This window comes from Lygodium microphyllum, chromosome 18, assembly GCF_053477565.2.
Source record: "Lygodium microphyllum isolate KBCC chromosome 18, Lygodium_microphyllum_v1.1.10, whole genome shotgun sequence".
Classification (NCBI taxonomy): domain Eukaryota; kingdom Viridiplantae; phylum Streptophyta; class Polypodiopsida; order Schizaeales; family Lygodiaceae; genus Lygodium; species Lygodium microphyllum.
Genome location: NC_141152.1, coordinates 11,817,536 through 11,835,769, shown reverse-complemented (window position 1 = coordinate 11,835,769; position 18,234 = coordinate 11,817,536). Strand labels below are relative to the sequence as shown.

At 44.1% G+C, this 18,234-nt stretch overlaps 1 protein-coding gene across 7 annotated transcripts in view; it reads right to left on the bottom strand.

Annotated features, from left to right (window-relative positions):
• Nucleotides 1–968: 968 nt before the first annotated feature.
• Nucleotides 969–18,234, bottom strand: part of LOC148020585 (Metallopeptidase M24 family protein) — a 227,019-nt gene continuing 209,753 nt past the window's right edge. For 6 of the 7 annotated variants that reach the window (XM_087698371.1, XM_087698370.1, XM_087698367.1 and 3 more), the window contains 2 exons: nucleotides 1,569–1,712; nucleotides 969–1,494 (listed from right to left, as the gene is read on the bottom strand). In XM_087698371.1, coding sequence (XP_087554497.1) covers nucleotides 1,396–1,494; nucleotides 1,569–1,712 — 243 coding nt within the window. In that variant the 3' untranslated portion in view covers nucleotides 969–1,395. The remainder of the gene's footprint in view (nucleotides 1,495–1,568; nucleotides 1,713–18,234) is intronic. The other variant, XM_087698366.1, reaches the window with a different exon arrangement.

The following is an 18,234-nucleotide window of genomic DNA, read 5'->3' as shown; positions in this document are numbered from 1 at the left end:
GTGTGGAGAAAACAAGAAAAAAGTGACAAAGTCCAATGTGTATATATAAGTACAATAGGATGAGGAATAGACATTCCCTCATCATACGCCAAACACAATTTGGTTGCTTGACCATAGAGTACAAAAGCATTCACATATGACATAATTAAACATGTGTCGAGAGGTTTGAGTATGTCGTGTACATGGGAGAGGTGCTGGACCACTAAACCATCACAATCTTTTGTTCTCCTAGCCTCGAGCCTATCAGTTGTGTCGCAAACCCATATAGTGGTAAATAATGCATGGTGTGGACCAGGCTCTCTGATCAGAGGTGGCCACAGCGGCCCTGGTAGGCGTGGGGGTACATGCTTGAGGTATGCTCTGTTTTTCTAACATATGAGTTGCTGAAAAAGAGTGCATGCCTCTCGATACATGTCAGTAGGATGGGCTACCTCTTGCACAAACCATAAGTAGAGATTTAAATTTTGCTGGCATAAAAATGATAGCAAGGGTGGTGAGATACCTGGGAGGGGGTGTGATGATTAAGAGGGCAACCAGCAATTGTGAAGACCATGTATGCATGTACTGAGGGGACACCAATGGAACAGTCCGAGACAAATCCTAGATATTTTCTACCAGTGGTATCTGCACTCCGGCTGCTGGATCCTAGTCCAAAAGGCCAATCCTCAGTTTCAACCTCCTACTGCCCTCAGTTTCGACCTGAGGACCGACTCCCGGTGGTATCCTGTTCCTTCAGTAATCTACTCCCGTAGAGCTAATGTGTCTTTCTGTAAAGCACCATATCTTTGCCTTTGAAGGTCTCTTCAAGGACTCCTATGCCCATCCTGAAAGCTCTGTTGCAGGTATATGTGCAGGTGGTCTGCACCGAAACACCAATTATAGCACGTTCCTTCTAGATAGTTCCCTCAAATTACAAACTCTGGATTGTGACACAAAATCTGTGAAGATTCCATGACCCTTCCCTCATATAAGGTAGATTAAAATTTACTTCAATGCGTAATAAAATGGTCACAGGTATAATTTACTTCAGTGCATAATACAATTGTCCACATAATTTGCTTCAATGCAAATATATATCAGTGAAGCATATATAATTGCTGGCTGGCAATTGGGCAAGCAATCCTTGCAAAGTCTTGTATACTTCAACAAGTCAATCGTTACATACATGCTCTTTGCTTTAGTTCCTGGTACAGGTATTGGTAACCTCAGGCAGCTAAGCAATAGTGAAAGAATAATCCTCCTGCGAAAAGGTTTGATTCACCTTGAGACACTGTAGAACCATCTGATATAGCGTATACAATGAGCCTACCAGAACCTTAGTCACAACGTAGAATGCAAACATGACAACCACCTGCAGGAACAATGTCTCAGCTTTTCTGGTTCTTGAAAGAACTGTTAACTTGGTGGCCACGGTTTGCCAGCCATAACTGCTTCAACATCGCAACTTTCCCGTGGACATAATGTAAGGTTTTCACAGCCATCAGCAGTAATTAGCTGTAAATCATGTTAGGTTAGCATATTTTGTGCATACAATGTGAGGAAACCTGAGAATTAAAGGATTGACTTACAACATCATCTTCGAGCCGTACACCTCCGAAGTCTTTGAACCTCTCAATGGCTTCCTTATTGATGAAACCACTGATGCATGGATCATTCAAAGCCTGGTCTATCAGTGGTTCAATGAAATAGCAGCCCGGCTCAACAGTTAACACCTGACGAGCATAAGAACCATGTGAATAATATACTCACTATAGACAAAAGAACATGCTTAGATCAGGCACATTCTTGTGTGCACAAATATTCTTTCCGAAGTTAATACAAAAAGACATGAAGCCTATAAAAGCATTTGCATGAATTGTCATGTGTTTGAATGCTCTATATATAGCATATTAAACTCAAACTCTCTTTGTAGATGGACAGACTAATAACCAACTAAACTTCTGATGCCCTCCATGACCTTCAATCGTATACATGTATACATGGCTTGTACACATGTGCATACATAAACAGAGGAACAATGACACTCATCAAGATGAAAACAAGTGAGAACAAACAAATTCAAATGTATTTAATGATCTAGATACTCGTGTGCAGAGGCAAGCTCAACCTCAACCACCAAACCCACGGACCGCTTATTGTTCAAGCGTTTCAAGCGAGCACTAATGGCTACCTCTCACATAGCTGATGCACCCTCTCTCTCCACGAGTGTAATGAGCTCACCTTGATGCCCAATAGAGTTGCTTCCTCTCTCGAGCACTCCAATAGCTCTACGATTCTTGATGCAAGCTCAAGCATCCTCAAGCCTTCACCTCCAAGCTCCATCCTCTATAGCTGCATGCGAGACAAGAGAAAAGAAGAGAAGAGGGGAGAAGAAGAAGAGAGGAGATGGTAGAGAGCTTCACCTCCTTGATCCCTCACCCTCACACACTCACTTCCTTACGCTCTCACACTCCCTTCCTTCCTCAAGCACACACAAGCAAGCAAAGAGAAGAGGAGAAGAGAAGAAGGTGGGTCTCTTGTTTTGCCACACACCAAAGAATGAGTTCTCATTCATATTTTGAACTCTATATACAAAGCCCTAAATCCCTTGGACGGTCATCCCCTTTTTACATGGCTGGCCATAGCCTAGGTCCTTTTTTCCATTGTTCTCCTATCTTCCTAGCTTTTTTCCTACCGCTCATCTACCTTTGCAATTTGCACGGGTCAAAGCCCGCCGGCGCTCTTAAAATAAATCAAGGTACGCCTGGCACTCTTTTATGAAAGTATTGACTTGCACTTTTTCTTGTGCGTCTCTCCTTGATTTAGGACTTTTTCATACTTCTTGTGTTTCTCGATTTTTCTTGGCGTGCCTTCGTCTTCCGTGCCTTCATCTTCCATTCCGCTTTTGCCTTGGCCTTGTCTTCTGCTTTAGATTTTCTGGATTTTCCACCTTGTTCGTCTGAGGATTAACATTAACCCCCTCCTAGTTAAGTGCCAATCCCACGGCACTTGTTGGGTAGTGAGTCGGACAGTGTTGGGAGGGTAGCTAAGTGGCTTTTTAAGTTTGTATACAAGCCAAGTTGGAAGGTGTGTTGGAGGGATTTATGGAACTGGAAGGTCCTTAAGTTGGATATGAGCCCTGGTGTTGGAGGGATTTATGGACCTATTGGAGGGATTTATGGACTGGGAAGGCCCTTATACGAGCCCTGATGGAAGGTGTGCTAGAGGGATTTATGCCTTTGAAATTGACGATGGTGTTGGATGGATCTTGGTGGAGAGAGAGGCTGATGGGCCGATCCATCTTTAAAATTGAATATGGTGTAGATTCGTCTCCTGACCCTCCGCCGTTGCCTTCTTTTGCGCTGTTCCAAATGAGCTTCTTCATTCACATTTTGGTTGGGGCTGCCTCAGTGTGCCCTTGGTTCGTTTCGCCTGCATACTGACATTGTCGCATAAGATGGAGAGTGCATTGCATGGATGATAGGGTCTTCGGAGTTGGTGGATGGGATCTTTGTTTGTACCTGAAAAGAAAAGAAGGTAGACTACTTGGGGGTGTGCTTCATTGTGGTGTGATGCATTGTGCTCATACTAGTGAGTTTGGGATCAAGTCTGGGCGTTGTCCCTCACTTGAGGACTTAGTTTGTGCATAGGATTGGTGCGGTGCGTGTAGCTTAGGGTGATAGATCTAACCATGTGTCCTGCCCTTGATGTGTCTAACCATGTGTCCTGCCCTTGATGTGTCCTAAGTGTGAAGTGGGGGATCAAAATGGGGCTAGGGTGATAGGTCTAACCATGTGTCCTGCCCTTGATGTGTCCTAAGTGTGAAGTGGGGGATCAAAATGGAGCTAGGAGGTTAGAGACGGAGCCGGCCGACCAAAGCCACCGGACACACCTAACTTGAGGACCCCTAAGTGCAGTGACTGTGGTTAATATGCAACTTGCAATGGCTACCTGTGATATCTTTTCCTTTTTCTTTTTATTTTTCTTCCTCTTCTTTGTTTCTCTCTTTTTTTTGTTTTTTTTTGTTTTTTTAATAAAAAATTTATAAAGTTATGTAGTCGTGATAAAAGTTTAATCTTCATCATCAGAGTGAGGTGGAGAAGGGGGCCTAATAGATTTATTAAGGAATCGGCGGCTTTGGAGATACCCCTTGAGGTTTAGGCGAACTTGAAGGGTGGTGGTGGAGAGGAATGGATGATTGTAGCAAGTGAAGACGCTGTCATTCATGTCCTCTAGTAGAACTAAGCAAAATGAAGGCAATAGAGAAGCTTGCATAATTAGTCAAGCCATCGCGCAACTATCTATAGCATTAGGATCAAAATGGAATACTGGGAGACCGCGCTCCTGTGGAGTGGGATCTTGCCTAAGGAGTATCCTAAGCAATTTAAGGTAATTACAAGTAGTAATAAAGGTGGGGTCAGGGCATGAAGAGAATTCGTTAGTGAATTGGATTAGGGTATCATACAAGTTTTCTAATGTGAAGACGAGGGGATCTTCATATGTAGTACAATGAGGATTATAGATTATAGGGAAGTTGTAGCGGCCATGGACACTGGAGGGTCATTCTGCTCGAAGGATTGAGTGTTGCAAAAGGCCATCCAAGTGTCTAGGTTGGTGTTGCAGAACCTTCTTCTCCATGTAGGTTGGCATTCGTAGCCGGGCAGACCTTTATACTTCAAAAACTTTATTTTGCCAAAATTCGGCATCTTAAGTGGTCCATAGTGTGGGGTTTTGTGCTCTCTCCTCTAGCCATTTCTGCTCGAGCCTGCTTTCGATGTTAACTACCTCCACCACCTTGATGGGCAAGATCCTATGCAAGGTGGTGGGAAATTGGAAGTTAAAATTGAAGGGGCTTTTGGACGTTTCTTGCCTCTCCTAGATTACTAAGGTTAGCGTGGAAGCATGCTAGGCTATTATCCTCACATGGTGGGATAGGTGCCTGGGGTGCCCTCACTCCCTTGGCGTTCCATTTTCTCATTGTCTCCATCATTTGTTTTCTTTTTTCCCTCAGTGCTGTCTTTCTTCCTATAGACATGTCTGTGTTGCTGCTCTTTAGGCCGCGGGGAAGGAGGTGGTGGGACAAGCTCCTTTTCGCGTGGTTCCATTTCCAAGTTCACATCCACCTCTCTTTCTTGGCTTGGCTCTTGCTGCTCTTCTTCGATGAACCCGAGTGCATCCACTTCCTGCGAGAAGCCTGCCAATAGGAGATGATGGCGTTGCTCTTTCAGGCTTGGGCTGACCCATTGGGGACATCTCCAGTCCTGCTTTCAGCGCTTTATGAGCCATGCCTAGTTTCTTTTTCATTGCCTCTGTGGACTGTCCCTCTTCTGTTTGGGTGACGTCCAATAAGGTGTCCAAGAAGGCGCGTTGTTGGATCTGGAAGCTCACTTGGGCGGCCTCCGCTCTGCTTTCAGCAAGTATTTTTTCTTTTTTTACTTGAGTGAGACGGCATGCCAAGGCTTTCACTCTTTTTTCGTTCTGATTAGTCCATTCTTCTGCCCTCTTGTTCATATCTTTGAGACTTTCCCCCTGTCTCTGAGCTAGCACTATCAATTCTTGGTCTTCCATCTATGTTCTTCGCTTTTGCTGCTCTTCTTGTGCTGCGGCAACCTCTTGGGTTAGTTTTTCCACCTCTCTTTCATACCTGCGAGCTCTTTCCTCCCTTAGCTTCTTCAGCTCTTCTGTGGCTTTAGTGATTTTCTCCATTTCGGCTTGTAGATATTCGTAGAGTGTTACAATCTCTTCATTGTGTTGCCATAGGCGTCGTGTGGCGTCGGTTTCTTCCTTTGAGCGCACCTGCCATTTAGCTTCTGTCTCTTCCTTAGCTTGTAGCTGCTCTTTCAGCTCATTGAATTCCCTTTGGGCCATGGCCATTTGGTGTGTGCTCTCCAACTAGGATGCAGCCATGGCCTCCTTTTCAACTTCAAGCTATGCTACCGCGGTTCTTTTCTCCTCCTCGGCTCTCTCTAATTGAGAGAGGAGCTCCTTGACGTACTCATCGTACTCTTCGGGCGGCCTCTTTGTTGCGGGGATGGAGGTTGTAGAGCCTGCCACCTTTTGCCTCTTAGAGTCTTGCCTCGACTCAGCATTTGCCACAGCCGGCCTTTTGATTCCTACCAGGAGGGTTCGTTCTCCTACTCCTTGGCCCATTTCTTTATTCACAAAGTATTGGACCTATGTCATAAAACTCGGAGTGGAGATGGCGGTGGTGATGACGAGCGTCACGAGAGTGAAAATGGGGGTGATTGGGGCCTCGCTCTTAAAGGGCCTTCTTGCACTGTAGGTGGCACAAATTCTGACACTTGGGTGCTTGAGATCGGCCCTTCGTTTCTGACTGGGTTTGTCGTGCCTAGACTGTTGCTCAATGGACCTGCATGTGGCAAGGGCCATGTCTTCCTCCTTTTTTCTCAACTCCTCTTTTTCCTACTTTCTCTTTCTTTCCTCCTTGGCCCTTTTGGACTCTCTACGGGCCTTTGGCAGGTCTATCTTTTCTTGTTTCCTCCTCTTCTCTTTCTGTTGTTCTTGTGTAATTGTCTTCTTCGTCTTCTTAGCCTTTCCTCAGCTAGTTTGCTCTTGTTGTTTCCTGTCTTCCTCTTTCTCACTCAGTGTCCTTTCACTAGACTGTGCCTCCTGTTCCTAGTGAGGTGGCGACCTACTTGGTATTTCATCCACCCCTTCTCCTCCTCCTTACCCTTGTTCCAAGGCTTTCCTGATGATCGCGGTAAGGACCCCTCCGAATTCAATGGTTGTAGCCTTTGAAGACGAGGCTTTTCTTTTAGCTTTGGTGGTGGAAGATTCTCCTCAGCAGTTTGTCTTCCTGCTACCAAGTCTTTTGCTGAGGTCTCAATGGTCTTTCTTACAAAACCGTTGAGCTTCACTTCATCCAGCGACCTTACTGTGACGCTCTCTAGTAGGGGGATGTTGATGCGGCTCATGATGGTATTGTATCTTTGACTAGAAAACAATGTGTGCACCATTTTGGCTTGGAGTTGGATTTCATAGTTAGGGATATCCGCCAAGCTAATGCTGTCATTGGTGTGGACTTTTACCTTGTCTATTCCTAGCAAGGCATATACACATAGTTACTAGGAACGGGGAACGGGAACGGGAATAGGATCCCTTGGAACGGGGGGAACGCCCAAAGTGAGGGAACAGGAACAGAGGGAACGGTATATATATATATATATATATTTATAGAGAGAGAGAGAGAGAGAGAGAGAGAGAGAGAGAGTCAACACTTGTCTTAGAATCTAGAGAGAGAGATCATATCAACCATAATTCATGAAATTAGACTCTAGAGACATAATAATCAAGTTTCAACAATAATAAAGATTCAAAACATTGTAACCAACAATGGATTGTTGCATTCATAATTCAACATTGTAATCAACAATGTTGCATAAGTCCAACTGGCAAGAAGTGTGCATTGCAAAAACACAAAATATGCACTAAACAGTAAACTTTAAAGCCTAAATAGTAAAGATCCAAGTTACAAGAGCTCCAATTTCCTAGTCAATACTCTAACGTTCCAAAAGGCTAGCTACTAAGTGCTCTGATTCATGGAAGATGGCTCTACTGTGCCTGAATGCTCATCCTGCTGAACAACATCCTGCCCATCATCATCACCATCATCATCATCTTTTTCCCAACATATAAAAGAATCAGCCTTTGCAACTGATGTACGAGCTAGCAAGCGAAGATTGGAGCTCACATAAACTAGGTCATTCGTCTTCATTGTACCAAGATGATTTCTCTTCTTTGAGTGAATGTGATTGAATGAGCTCCATAGTTGCTCTAAACAAGAAGAGCTAATTGTTTGGCTAAGAATACGAATAGCCAAACTGTGCAACTCTGGAGCTTATGCCCCGTAGTCCTCCCACCATAAAGCAGCCCCAACATAGAAACAGGGAACGCCCGTTCCGGCACATAGGAACGGATTAACGCGTTCCGGGAGGTACAAGCCCAGGAAACGCTGGCGAAACGTTTCAGCCCGTTCCATCCCGTTCCCTGGCCGTTCCCTGTTTGGAACGGCCGTTCCAGCCCAGCCATGTAAATTTTTAATTTTAAAAAAAAAAGTCCTGTTGACGTTTCGCTCCCGCCTCCCGCTGTCGCCTGTCGCCTGCGTCTGTCCCCTGCTTCTGTCGCCTGCACCTGCGTCTGGACTCTGTCCCCTGCGCCTGTCACGTGCGCCTGGGCCCTGTCCCCTGTTCCCTGCGCCTGCGCCTGCGCTTGTCCCCTGCCCCGCCTGCCCCGCCTGCTCGTGCTTCTCCGCCTGCTCGTGCTCCTCCGCCTGCTCCGTGCACCTGCCCCGCCTACTCCTGCTCCGGCTCCTCCGCCTGCTTCGTGCACCTGCCCCGCCTGCTCCTGCTCCTCCGCCTGCAGGCTGCTCAGCTTTGACTCTCCCACTTGCCTCTGAGTCTCCCGCCTACGTCGCGTGCGGCACACGGTACACTTTGGACCTTGGTTGCAAATTTCTGTAATTACTAATTTCATTGAAGTTTACAGTTTACTGATTATTTGTCACTTCTATATAGATGGCAGCATTGACATCTATGGGATCTTCATCATCCTCAGCAGGTACTTCGTCAACAACTGGACGAAGTCGAAGCACTACTTGGTCATGGTGGGATGAGGTAGATGCAAGGGTGCCATTGAGAGGTGGAGGGGCTCGCCCTTGGAAATGCAAACTTTGCCCTTATGCCCGCACTAGTGGGGCTGATAAAGTGAGAGCCCATCTTCTACATGAGGAGGGGAAAGAGGTGCGTTTTTGCACCAATGTATCAATTGAGAAAAGGCAGGAGTTACTTGACCGCATAGCCACTTCTATGGGGAATTCACATGCCAGGAGGACGCCAAATATAGCAGTGGATCCAACAACGTGGACTCCAAGGCCAGCAGGGCATGGTGCTTCATGCAGAAGACCACCAGGATTAGTGGCTACGCAGCCTTCTCGTGGGCCATCAATGGCAACAGGTCGTGGTGTTAAACAGAGTTCATTGCACACTTCATGGGAACCAAAGAAAAAAGAGGAAACAGATGCAGCAGTGGCACGCTTTTTTTACCATGACCATATTGCATTCAAATCAGCCAGATCACCTTATTTTTTAAATATGGTGACAAAGATTGCAGAGTATGGACCCACATATAAGCCCCCTTCATCAGAAACTATCAGGACTACATTGCTTCAAAAGGAGAAAGTGACCATAGAGATTGCAACAGCAAATATTCGCAATCAATGGGCAAGAAATGGAGTGACGTTGATAGCAGATGGATGGAGTGACACACGCCATAGGTCCATACATGGTGTTGTTGCATATTCTCGTGGAGATGTATACTTCATTGGTAGTCATGATGCTTCAGAGACTGGAAAGAGTGCAGATGTATTGGCATCCGAGTGGTGCGAGGCAGTGCACGCTGTTGGGGCAGAAAATGTAGTGCAGTTTGTGGCAGATGGTGAACCTACAAATAGGGCAGCAGGAAACATTTTAATGGCAATGTATCCACATATCACCTTTAGTCCATGCATGGCGCATTGCTTGAATAACTTGTTGAAGGATATTGGAGACTTGCCATGGATTGCATCTCTTGTTGCGAAAGGCAACAAGATTATCACTTTTATATGTAATCATCAGTACTTGCATGCTGAGTTTCGCAAGAGAAGTGACAAAGAACTTCTTAAATACTCGGATACACGATTTGCATATAACTTTCTTATGCTTGGTCGATTGCACTATTGCAAAGGTGCAATTCGGGAGCTATTTGCTAGTGATGAGTATGAAAATTGGAATGGGGCTGCCACTGCTACTGCTGTGTTATGTAATGCATATGTTTCTGATAGAGATTTTTGGGATGAGGTTAATCGCACCAACCAAATGATTGATCCTATTATGCACATGTTGAGGCTTGCAGATGGCATGGATCCATGCATTGGGAAGATCTATGAAGGTATGGATCGCATGATTGAGAGGTTGGAGAGTTTGGAACCAAATGCAGATAGGTATGAGCAGATCAAGGAGTTATGCATCAGTAGATGGAATGAGTATGACTCTCCTATGCATGCTGCAGCATATGTGCTTGATCCTGAGTTTCAAGGAAAGATGCAAGAAAGAGACCTTGAGGTGGTCAAGGCTTGGAACACATTGCTTGCAAGGCTTTATCCCAGCCGTGAAATGCAACGCAAAATTAAAAATCAGCTCTCTGTATATCGGCAAACATTAGGGATGTTTGGTACAGAGGATGCACTAGAGGACAGGATAAATATTGGGGCTGCTTTATGGTGGGAGGACTACGTGGCAGAAGCTCCAGAGTTGCAGAGTTTGGCTATTCGTATTCTTAGCCAAACAATTAGCTCTTCTTGTTTAGAGCAACTATGGAGCTCATTCAATCACATTCACTCAAAGAAGAGAAATCGTCTTGGTACAATGAAGACGAATGACCTAGTTTATGTGAGCTCCAATCTTTGCTTGCTAGCTCGTACATCAGTTGCAAAGGCTAATTCTTTTATATGTTGGGAAAAAGATGACGATGATGATGATGGTGATGATGATGGGCAGGATGTTGTTCAACAGGATGAGCATTCAGGCACAGTGGAGCCATCTTCCATGAATCAGAGCACTTAGTAGCTAGCCTTTTGGAACTTTATTGACTTGGAAATTGGAGCTCTTGTAACTTGGATCTTTACTATTTAGGCTTTAAAGTTTAGTGCATATTTTGTGTTTTTGCAATGCACACTTGTTGCCAGTTGGACTTATGCAACATTGTTGATTAGAATGTTGAATTATGAATGCGACAATCCATTGCTAGTTACAATGTTTTGAATCTTTATTATTGTTGAAACTTGATTATTATGTCTCTAGAGTTTAATTTCATGAATTATGGTTGATATGATCTCTCTCTCTAGATTCTAAGACAAGTGTTGACTCTCTCTCTCTCTCTCTCTATATATATATATATATATATATATATATATATATATATACATATATATATACATATATACATATATACATATATATATACATATATACATATATACATATATATATACATATATACATATATACATACATATATACATATATATATACATATATACATATATACATACATATATACATATATATATACATATATACATATATACATATATATATATATATATATATATATATATATATATATATATATATATATATATATATATATATATACATATATACATATATACATATATATACATATATATGTATATATATGTATATATATACATATATATACATATATATACATATATATGTATATATATGTATATATATACATATATATATATACCGTTCCCTCCGTTACCGTTCCCTCACTTTGGACGTTCCCCCCGTTCCAGGGGGTCCCGTTCCCGTTCCCGTTCCCGTTCCCGTTCCCCGTTCCTGGTAACTATGAGCCCCAATATTTGTCCTGTCCTCTAGTATATCCTCTGTACCAAACATCCCTAATGTTTGCCGATATACAGAGAGCTGATTTTTAATTTTGCGTTGCATTTCACGGCTAGGATAAAGCCTTGCAAGCAATGTGTTCCAAGCCTTGACCACCTCAAGGTCTCTTTCTTGCATCTTTCCTTGAAACTCAGGATCAAGCACATATACTGCAACATGCATAGGAGAGTCATACTCATTCCATCTGCTGATGCATAACTCCTTGATCTGCTCATATCTATCTGCATTTGATTCCAAACTATACAACCTCTCAATCATGCGATCCATACCTTCATAGATCTTCCCAATGCATGGATCCATGCCATCTGCAAGCCTCAACATGTGCATAATAGGATCAACCATTTGGTTGGTGCGATTAACCTCATCCCAAAAATCTCTATAAAAAATATATGCATTACATAACACAGCAGTAGCAGTGGCAGTCCCAGTCCAATTTTCATACTCATCACTAGCGAATAGCTCCCTAATTGCACCTTTGCAATAGTGCAATCGACCAAGCATAAGAAAGTTATATGCAAATCGTGTATCCGAGTATTTAAGAAGTTCTTTGTCACTTCTCTTGTGAAACTCAACATGCAAGTATTGATGATTACATATAAATGTGATAATCTTGTTGCCTTTCGCAACAAGAGATGCAATCCATGGTAAGTCCCCAATATCCTTTAACAAGTTATTCAAGCAATGCGCCATGCATGGACTAAAGGTGATATGTGGATACATTGCCATTAAAATGTTTCCTGCTGCCCTGTTTGTAGGTTCACCATCTGCCACAAACTGCACTACATTTTTTGCCCCAACAGCCTGCACTGCCTCGCACCACTCGGATGCCAATACATTTGCACTCTTTCCAGTCTCTGAAGCATCATGACTACCAATGACGTATACATCTCCACGAGAATATACAACAACACCATGTATGGACCTATGGCGTGTGTCACTCCATCCATCTGCTATCAATGTCACTCCATTTCTTGCCCATTGATTGCGAATATTTGCTGTTGCAATCTCTATGGCTACTTTCTCCTTTTGAAGCAATGTAGTCCTGATAGTTTCTGATGAAGGAGGCTTATATGTGGGTCCATACTCTGCAATCTTTGTCACCATATTTAAAAAATAAGGTGACCTGGCTGATTTGAATGCAATATGGTCATGGTAAAAAAAGCGTGCCATTGCTGCATCTGTTTCCTCTTTTTTCTTTGGTTCCCATGAAGTGTGCAACGAACTCTATTTAACACCACGACCTGTTGCCATTGATGGCCCACGAGAAGGCTGCGTAGCCACTAATCCTGGTGGTCTTCTGCATGAAGCACCATGCCCTGCTGGCCTTGGAGTCTATGTTGTTGGATCCACTGCTATATTTGGCGTCCTCCTGGCATGTGAATTTCCCATAGAAGTGGCTATGCGGTCAAGTAACTCCTGCCTTTTCTCAATTGATACATTGGTGCAAAAACGCACCTCTTTCCCCTCCTCATGTAGAAGATGGGCTCTCACTTTATCAGCCCCAGTGGTGTGAGCATAAGGGCAAAGTTTGCATTTCCAAGGGCAAGCCCCTCCACCTCTCAATGGCACCCCTGCATCTACCTCATCCCACCATGACCAAGTAGTGCTTCGACTTCGTCTAGTTGTTGACGAAGTACCTGCTGAGGATGATGAAGATCCCATAGATGTCAATGCTGCCATCTATATAAAAGTGACAAATAATCAGTAAAGTTCAATAAAATTGCAGAAAATTGCAGCCAAAATTTCAACTTGTGTGCGTTAAATTTTTAGCAATGCTAAAAACGCCAGAACTTTGGTGCTACTTCAGCTTGTATTCCTTTTACTGAAAATGCCACAAATTTGGGGCATTCTAGCCTGCACTCCCTTGCTGAAAATGCCCCAAAATTTGGAGTATTTTCAGCTCCCAAACTTGGGGCAATGACAACCATCATACGACATAGATCAGAGGGAGGGCTTGGTGTCATAGACCCAGAGTATCAAAGTATGGCCCTCTTGGGCAAGCTAGTTGTCCGCCGTCTCACACTAGGTGGGTAGACCTAGAAGGTCTTATTGCAAGAGGGCCTTCAGGATTGTACACAGAGACTTGGCGGTGAGTGGAGGCCATCCTTGTGATGGATCTTCACGTCAGCCAAGATCAACCCCCCCAAATCACCTTTCCTTTGCAGCTTTCTCCGCGTGTGGTAGGGCCTCTGTCAGGCCCTAATCCAGAGCCCCCTAGGCTGCCAGGAGGAAATAGACCATCAACCAGTGATCTAGAACCCCCGGGTCAAAGATCGAGAAGGGGCACAGATAGGTGAGCGCCCCCACATCCAATGGGCTGGGTGGGAGACCGGCCCGGCTCGTACCATCAGGACATGGCGGGAGGTGTACAGGATGGCAGATGAGGAGGTGTTGCAGCAAGTATCAGGCTGCAAGAGAGGAGTGGAGTTGAGGAGAAGGGAGATAGATGCAGCAATACCTCCGTAGTGGCTTGCTCCCCCGATACGAGAGCCGATAGAGCCTGGGGAGGTATGGGTAGCTAGATTTTCACCAGCAGGCATCCCCTTCAAATGGCTAGTAGAGTGGGTGGCGCCCTGCAAGGGACTTTCTACGCCATTCAGGCGGGGAGACGTCTGGACCTTGATAGAGGGCAAGAGGGTGAGGGGATTGCCAGCCTTTCGTGGAGGAGGATTCGAGTGGGGGGCCTTCACGGTAAGACATGGCGACTGGATCCCTATGTTATTGGAAGGAGCTCAAGGAGTGGCGTCTTTGGATCTGGGAGGGCAGACCACTTGATGAGTTGGAGTGAGATCCAGGAGAGTGGCTATGGCCGACCTCTACGGTTGCCAAGAAGCCACCCTCATTCCTAGAGTACACTGCCAAGATTGGCAGACATGTACTGATGTAGGAGGATATGGACTGGGCGCCGTCACGCAGCAGGCACTAGGCGAAGCACAACATCATGGAGCCCTTCCGACGGACCTTCTGGTGCTGCCTATGGGATAGTTGGAGGCCAAGGAGGGTGTCGTGCTTTTTATGGCTGGTCGCACATGGAGGCTTGGTGATGGGAAGTTTGCTTGCCCAGTGCAGAAGGAGGGAGGTTGTAAGCGCTGCACACAGCAGCCTTTGGAAACCCCACAGCACTGCCTTTGGTTGTGTGAGGAGGCGTAGCCCATGTGGAGAGGAGCATGCCGCATCCTTCGCCGTATAGCACCAAGCCTTGGGTGTATCTCATGGTGAGCTTTCTATTGGCAGGCAGTCAACCAGGGCTGTCACCTTTTGTATGAGGCCGGGATGCATGACACGATATTCATGATCAAGGCAGGGTCGTGTGCAGTGGTTGGTCTGGAGGATCTACCCATCCGCTAGGTACTGGAGCCCACAACAGACCGCTCGGAGATATGGGAGATCATAGGGAGTTTTATTGGATGGCGTATATGGAAGGCGCGGTGACAAGAGGCTTTCGGCAGAGAGAGACTTTCAACACATGCGACCTTAGCAGAGCTCTGGACCTCCATCATCCACTCCCTTTGCGGCCGATGGGATCGGTGCAGAGCGAGTCTAAGGCGAGTCAGGAGCTACGTGGTCACTTCATGTGTACTTGGGGCGGCCAGGGTCCGTTCTTCGTAATGCAGGCAGGCAGCCCCAGTTGGCGATATACAACCCATCCCCCCCTCCCCCCCCTCCACTGGCTTCCTGCTCCCATCCCCCCCAGACCGCCTTGAGAGGCTTGTATACATGATGTATTGGTGACTTGCATCAGCTCCAGCTAATCTGTTGAGCATGAGCATTCTGTTGTAATGAGTTTTTTTGAGTAATATAATCAGCCACATTTTACTTGCCAAAAGAAAAAGAAGTGGGAGCTATCCTTAATGCAAATGTATCAGATTTGATTCGTGCACATGTACTTGAGACTGAAATTTGTAGGTAAACATCTGCTTCTTGGACACTTTGGAAGTACAAGAGTATGTACTTGGTGTTACAATTTAGAAACCTTGCTATTGGTCGAAAGCATTCAGCCCGTTATTGCTCTTGTGTATTGCTAAAAATGGCTAGCAGTGCATCTACATCTAACACAAAGAATCTCTTTGAGATTCGTAAATTCGACGGAAATGGTTTTGATATTTGTAAAGGATTGTGATGATGCTTTAGAAGAACATAAGCCTGTTGCTTTGTCAGATGAGGATTGGGCTAGAATGAATAAAAAGGCCACTACTTGCATGAAAATGGCCGTCACAAATGACATCTTGGTTGATATAAAGGGGCTTGATACTGCCTATGTAGTTTGGGAAAAGCTTAAGGCTACTTATGAAAATACAACTCCTGTCAATTAGATACATCTCATGCAAAAGTTGGTTAACTTGAAGCTTGATGAGTCCAAATCTGCTTCAGAGTATTTGATTGCTTTCACTGGTATTTTGAGTCACTTATAGGATACAAGTTTGCCATCTTTTGATCCTAGATTGAGGACTATCTTCTTGCTCATGACCTTGCCCGATTCATAGGAAGCATTGGTTGTGTCATTGAGCAATAACCCCAACTTGACATTTGATAGTGTGCATGGTTCTATTCTGAATGAAGAGATTAGATGCAAGGCAAGTGGGGAAAACAATGGATCACCCTACAATGTAAAAGGAAGACCTGAAAAAAGGTATAATGCTACAAATAAAAACAAAATTCGCAGCAAAAGCAAGGAAAAACACTAAGATGTAACTTATTATCAATGTGGTCGCAAAGGGCATAAAAAGCCCGATTTGCAAGTACTTTAAAAAGGAACAAGAACGGAAGAACCATGCTAATGCGAAAGGCAAAAAGAATAACAAGGATGACAGCTCTACCTCTAAGAGATAGAAAAAGTAAATGTAGTATCTAGTGTTGTTATTAAGGAGATAGAAGATGATAAAGATGCCGATTTGATGGTTGCATTTTCAAGTCCGCTTGCTATGATAGTGGAGGACATGTATATCACTAAAACATATGTGATAGATGCTTTCTTGTCAGCTCATGATTTATTGACAGAGGTGCTTCTTTTCATGTAACTCCATCTCTGGAGTGTTTTTCTACTTATGCAGAAGGTAATCTTGGAAAAGTCTACCTTGGCAACAATCATGCATGTGATATTGAAGGGAATGGGCACCATACACCTGGCTCTAGAAAATGGTCAGGAATTGATTCTTCATGATGTTAGGTATGTTCCTAGCATCAAGAAGAGCTTGCTTTCTGTTGGGCAGCTTGACACCAAAGGTTACTTTACAACTTTTGGTGGTGGCATGTGGAAAATACAGAAAGGATCTATGCTAGTCACTAGAGGTGGTAAAAAGGGGACTCTGTATTATCTCTACTGCAAGCACTTTCTAGAAAGTTTATTGCAGTTGCTAAAGTGTTTTCTCCTATTGTCAAAATGACCACTCTTCGAGTGTTATTTGCCATTGTAGCATCTATGGATCTTGAACTTGATCAAATGGATGTTAGAACTACATTTTTGCATGGTGATCTGAAAGAAGAGCTGTACATCAAATAGCTCGAAGGCTTTGTTATACGTGGAAAGGAGCATTTGGTATATAAGCTTAAGAGAAGCTTGTATGGTTTGAAACAGGCTCCTAGACAATGGTATAAAAAGTTTAATGCCTTCATACTCTCACATGGTTTTAAAAGGAGTAGTGCAGATCATTGCTTATATATTAAGAAGGCTGATGATGGAAGCCTTATTATACTTGTGCTTTATGTGGATGATATGCTTATTGCTGGTAAGCATAAAAGTCAGAGTAATGCATTGAAAAGGCAACTGAATTCAGCCTTTTCTATGAAGGATTTGGGTGCACTTGATCATATTTTGGGCATGCGTGTCACACGAGATAGAGAGCAACAACTCTTATTTCTCTCACCAGAAAAGTACATCAGCAAAGTACTTGATTGTTTTTCTATGTCTGATGCTAAGCCTCTTGGTGTATCTTTTCCGCCCTACCTTAAGCTTAGCAAAGCAGATTGCCCAAAAGATGACAAGGTAGCCAATACCATGAAGGGTGTTCCTTATGCTTCAGCTTGTGGTTCACTCATGTATGCTATGGTTGCTACTAGACCTGACATTGCTTATACAGTGGGAGTTGTAAGCAGGTTCATGTCAAATCCTGGCAAAGCACATTGGGAAGTAGTGAAATGTATCGTATGGTACCTTAATGGCACACAAAGAAAATGTATTTGCTATGGCAAGGGTATGTTGGATCTGCAAGGGTATTGTGATGCAGACATGGTAGGTGACTTGGATACTCGCAAATCTACTAGCGGATATATTTTTACCTTGATGGGTGGGGCGGTGTCTTGGTGCTCTAGATTGAAAAAAATAGTAGCACTCTCTACCACTGAAGCTGAATATATTTCAGCCACCACTGAGGCTTCAAAAGAAGCAGTTTGGCTTAGTCGTTTGGTTAAGGATTTTGGGCTGCCCACCAAAACACCTGTACTTAGATGTGATAGCCAGAGTGCTATATGCTTGGATAAGAATGCCATGTTTCATGCATGTACCAAACATATTGATGTTCGGTATCATTTTATCAGACAGGTTCTGGATGATGGTCTAGTCACCCTGACTAAGATCAAATCACAAGATAACTCTACAAATGTTCTCATAAAAAGTCTTGCAAAGGCTCCACATGAGCATTGCATTAGACTTCTGGGAGTTGGTTAAAGGTTCGCTTAGGACCTTTAAGTGGAAGGTTGTTGGGTATAAAGACCCTTTACGCGCTCACCCATGTATATATTACTTCACACATGTGAACCCACCATAGAG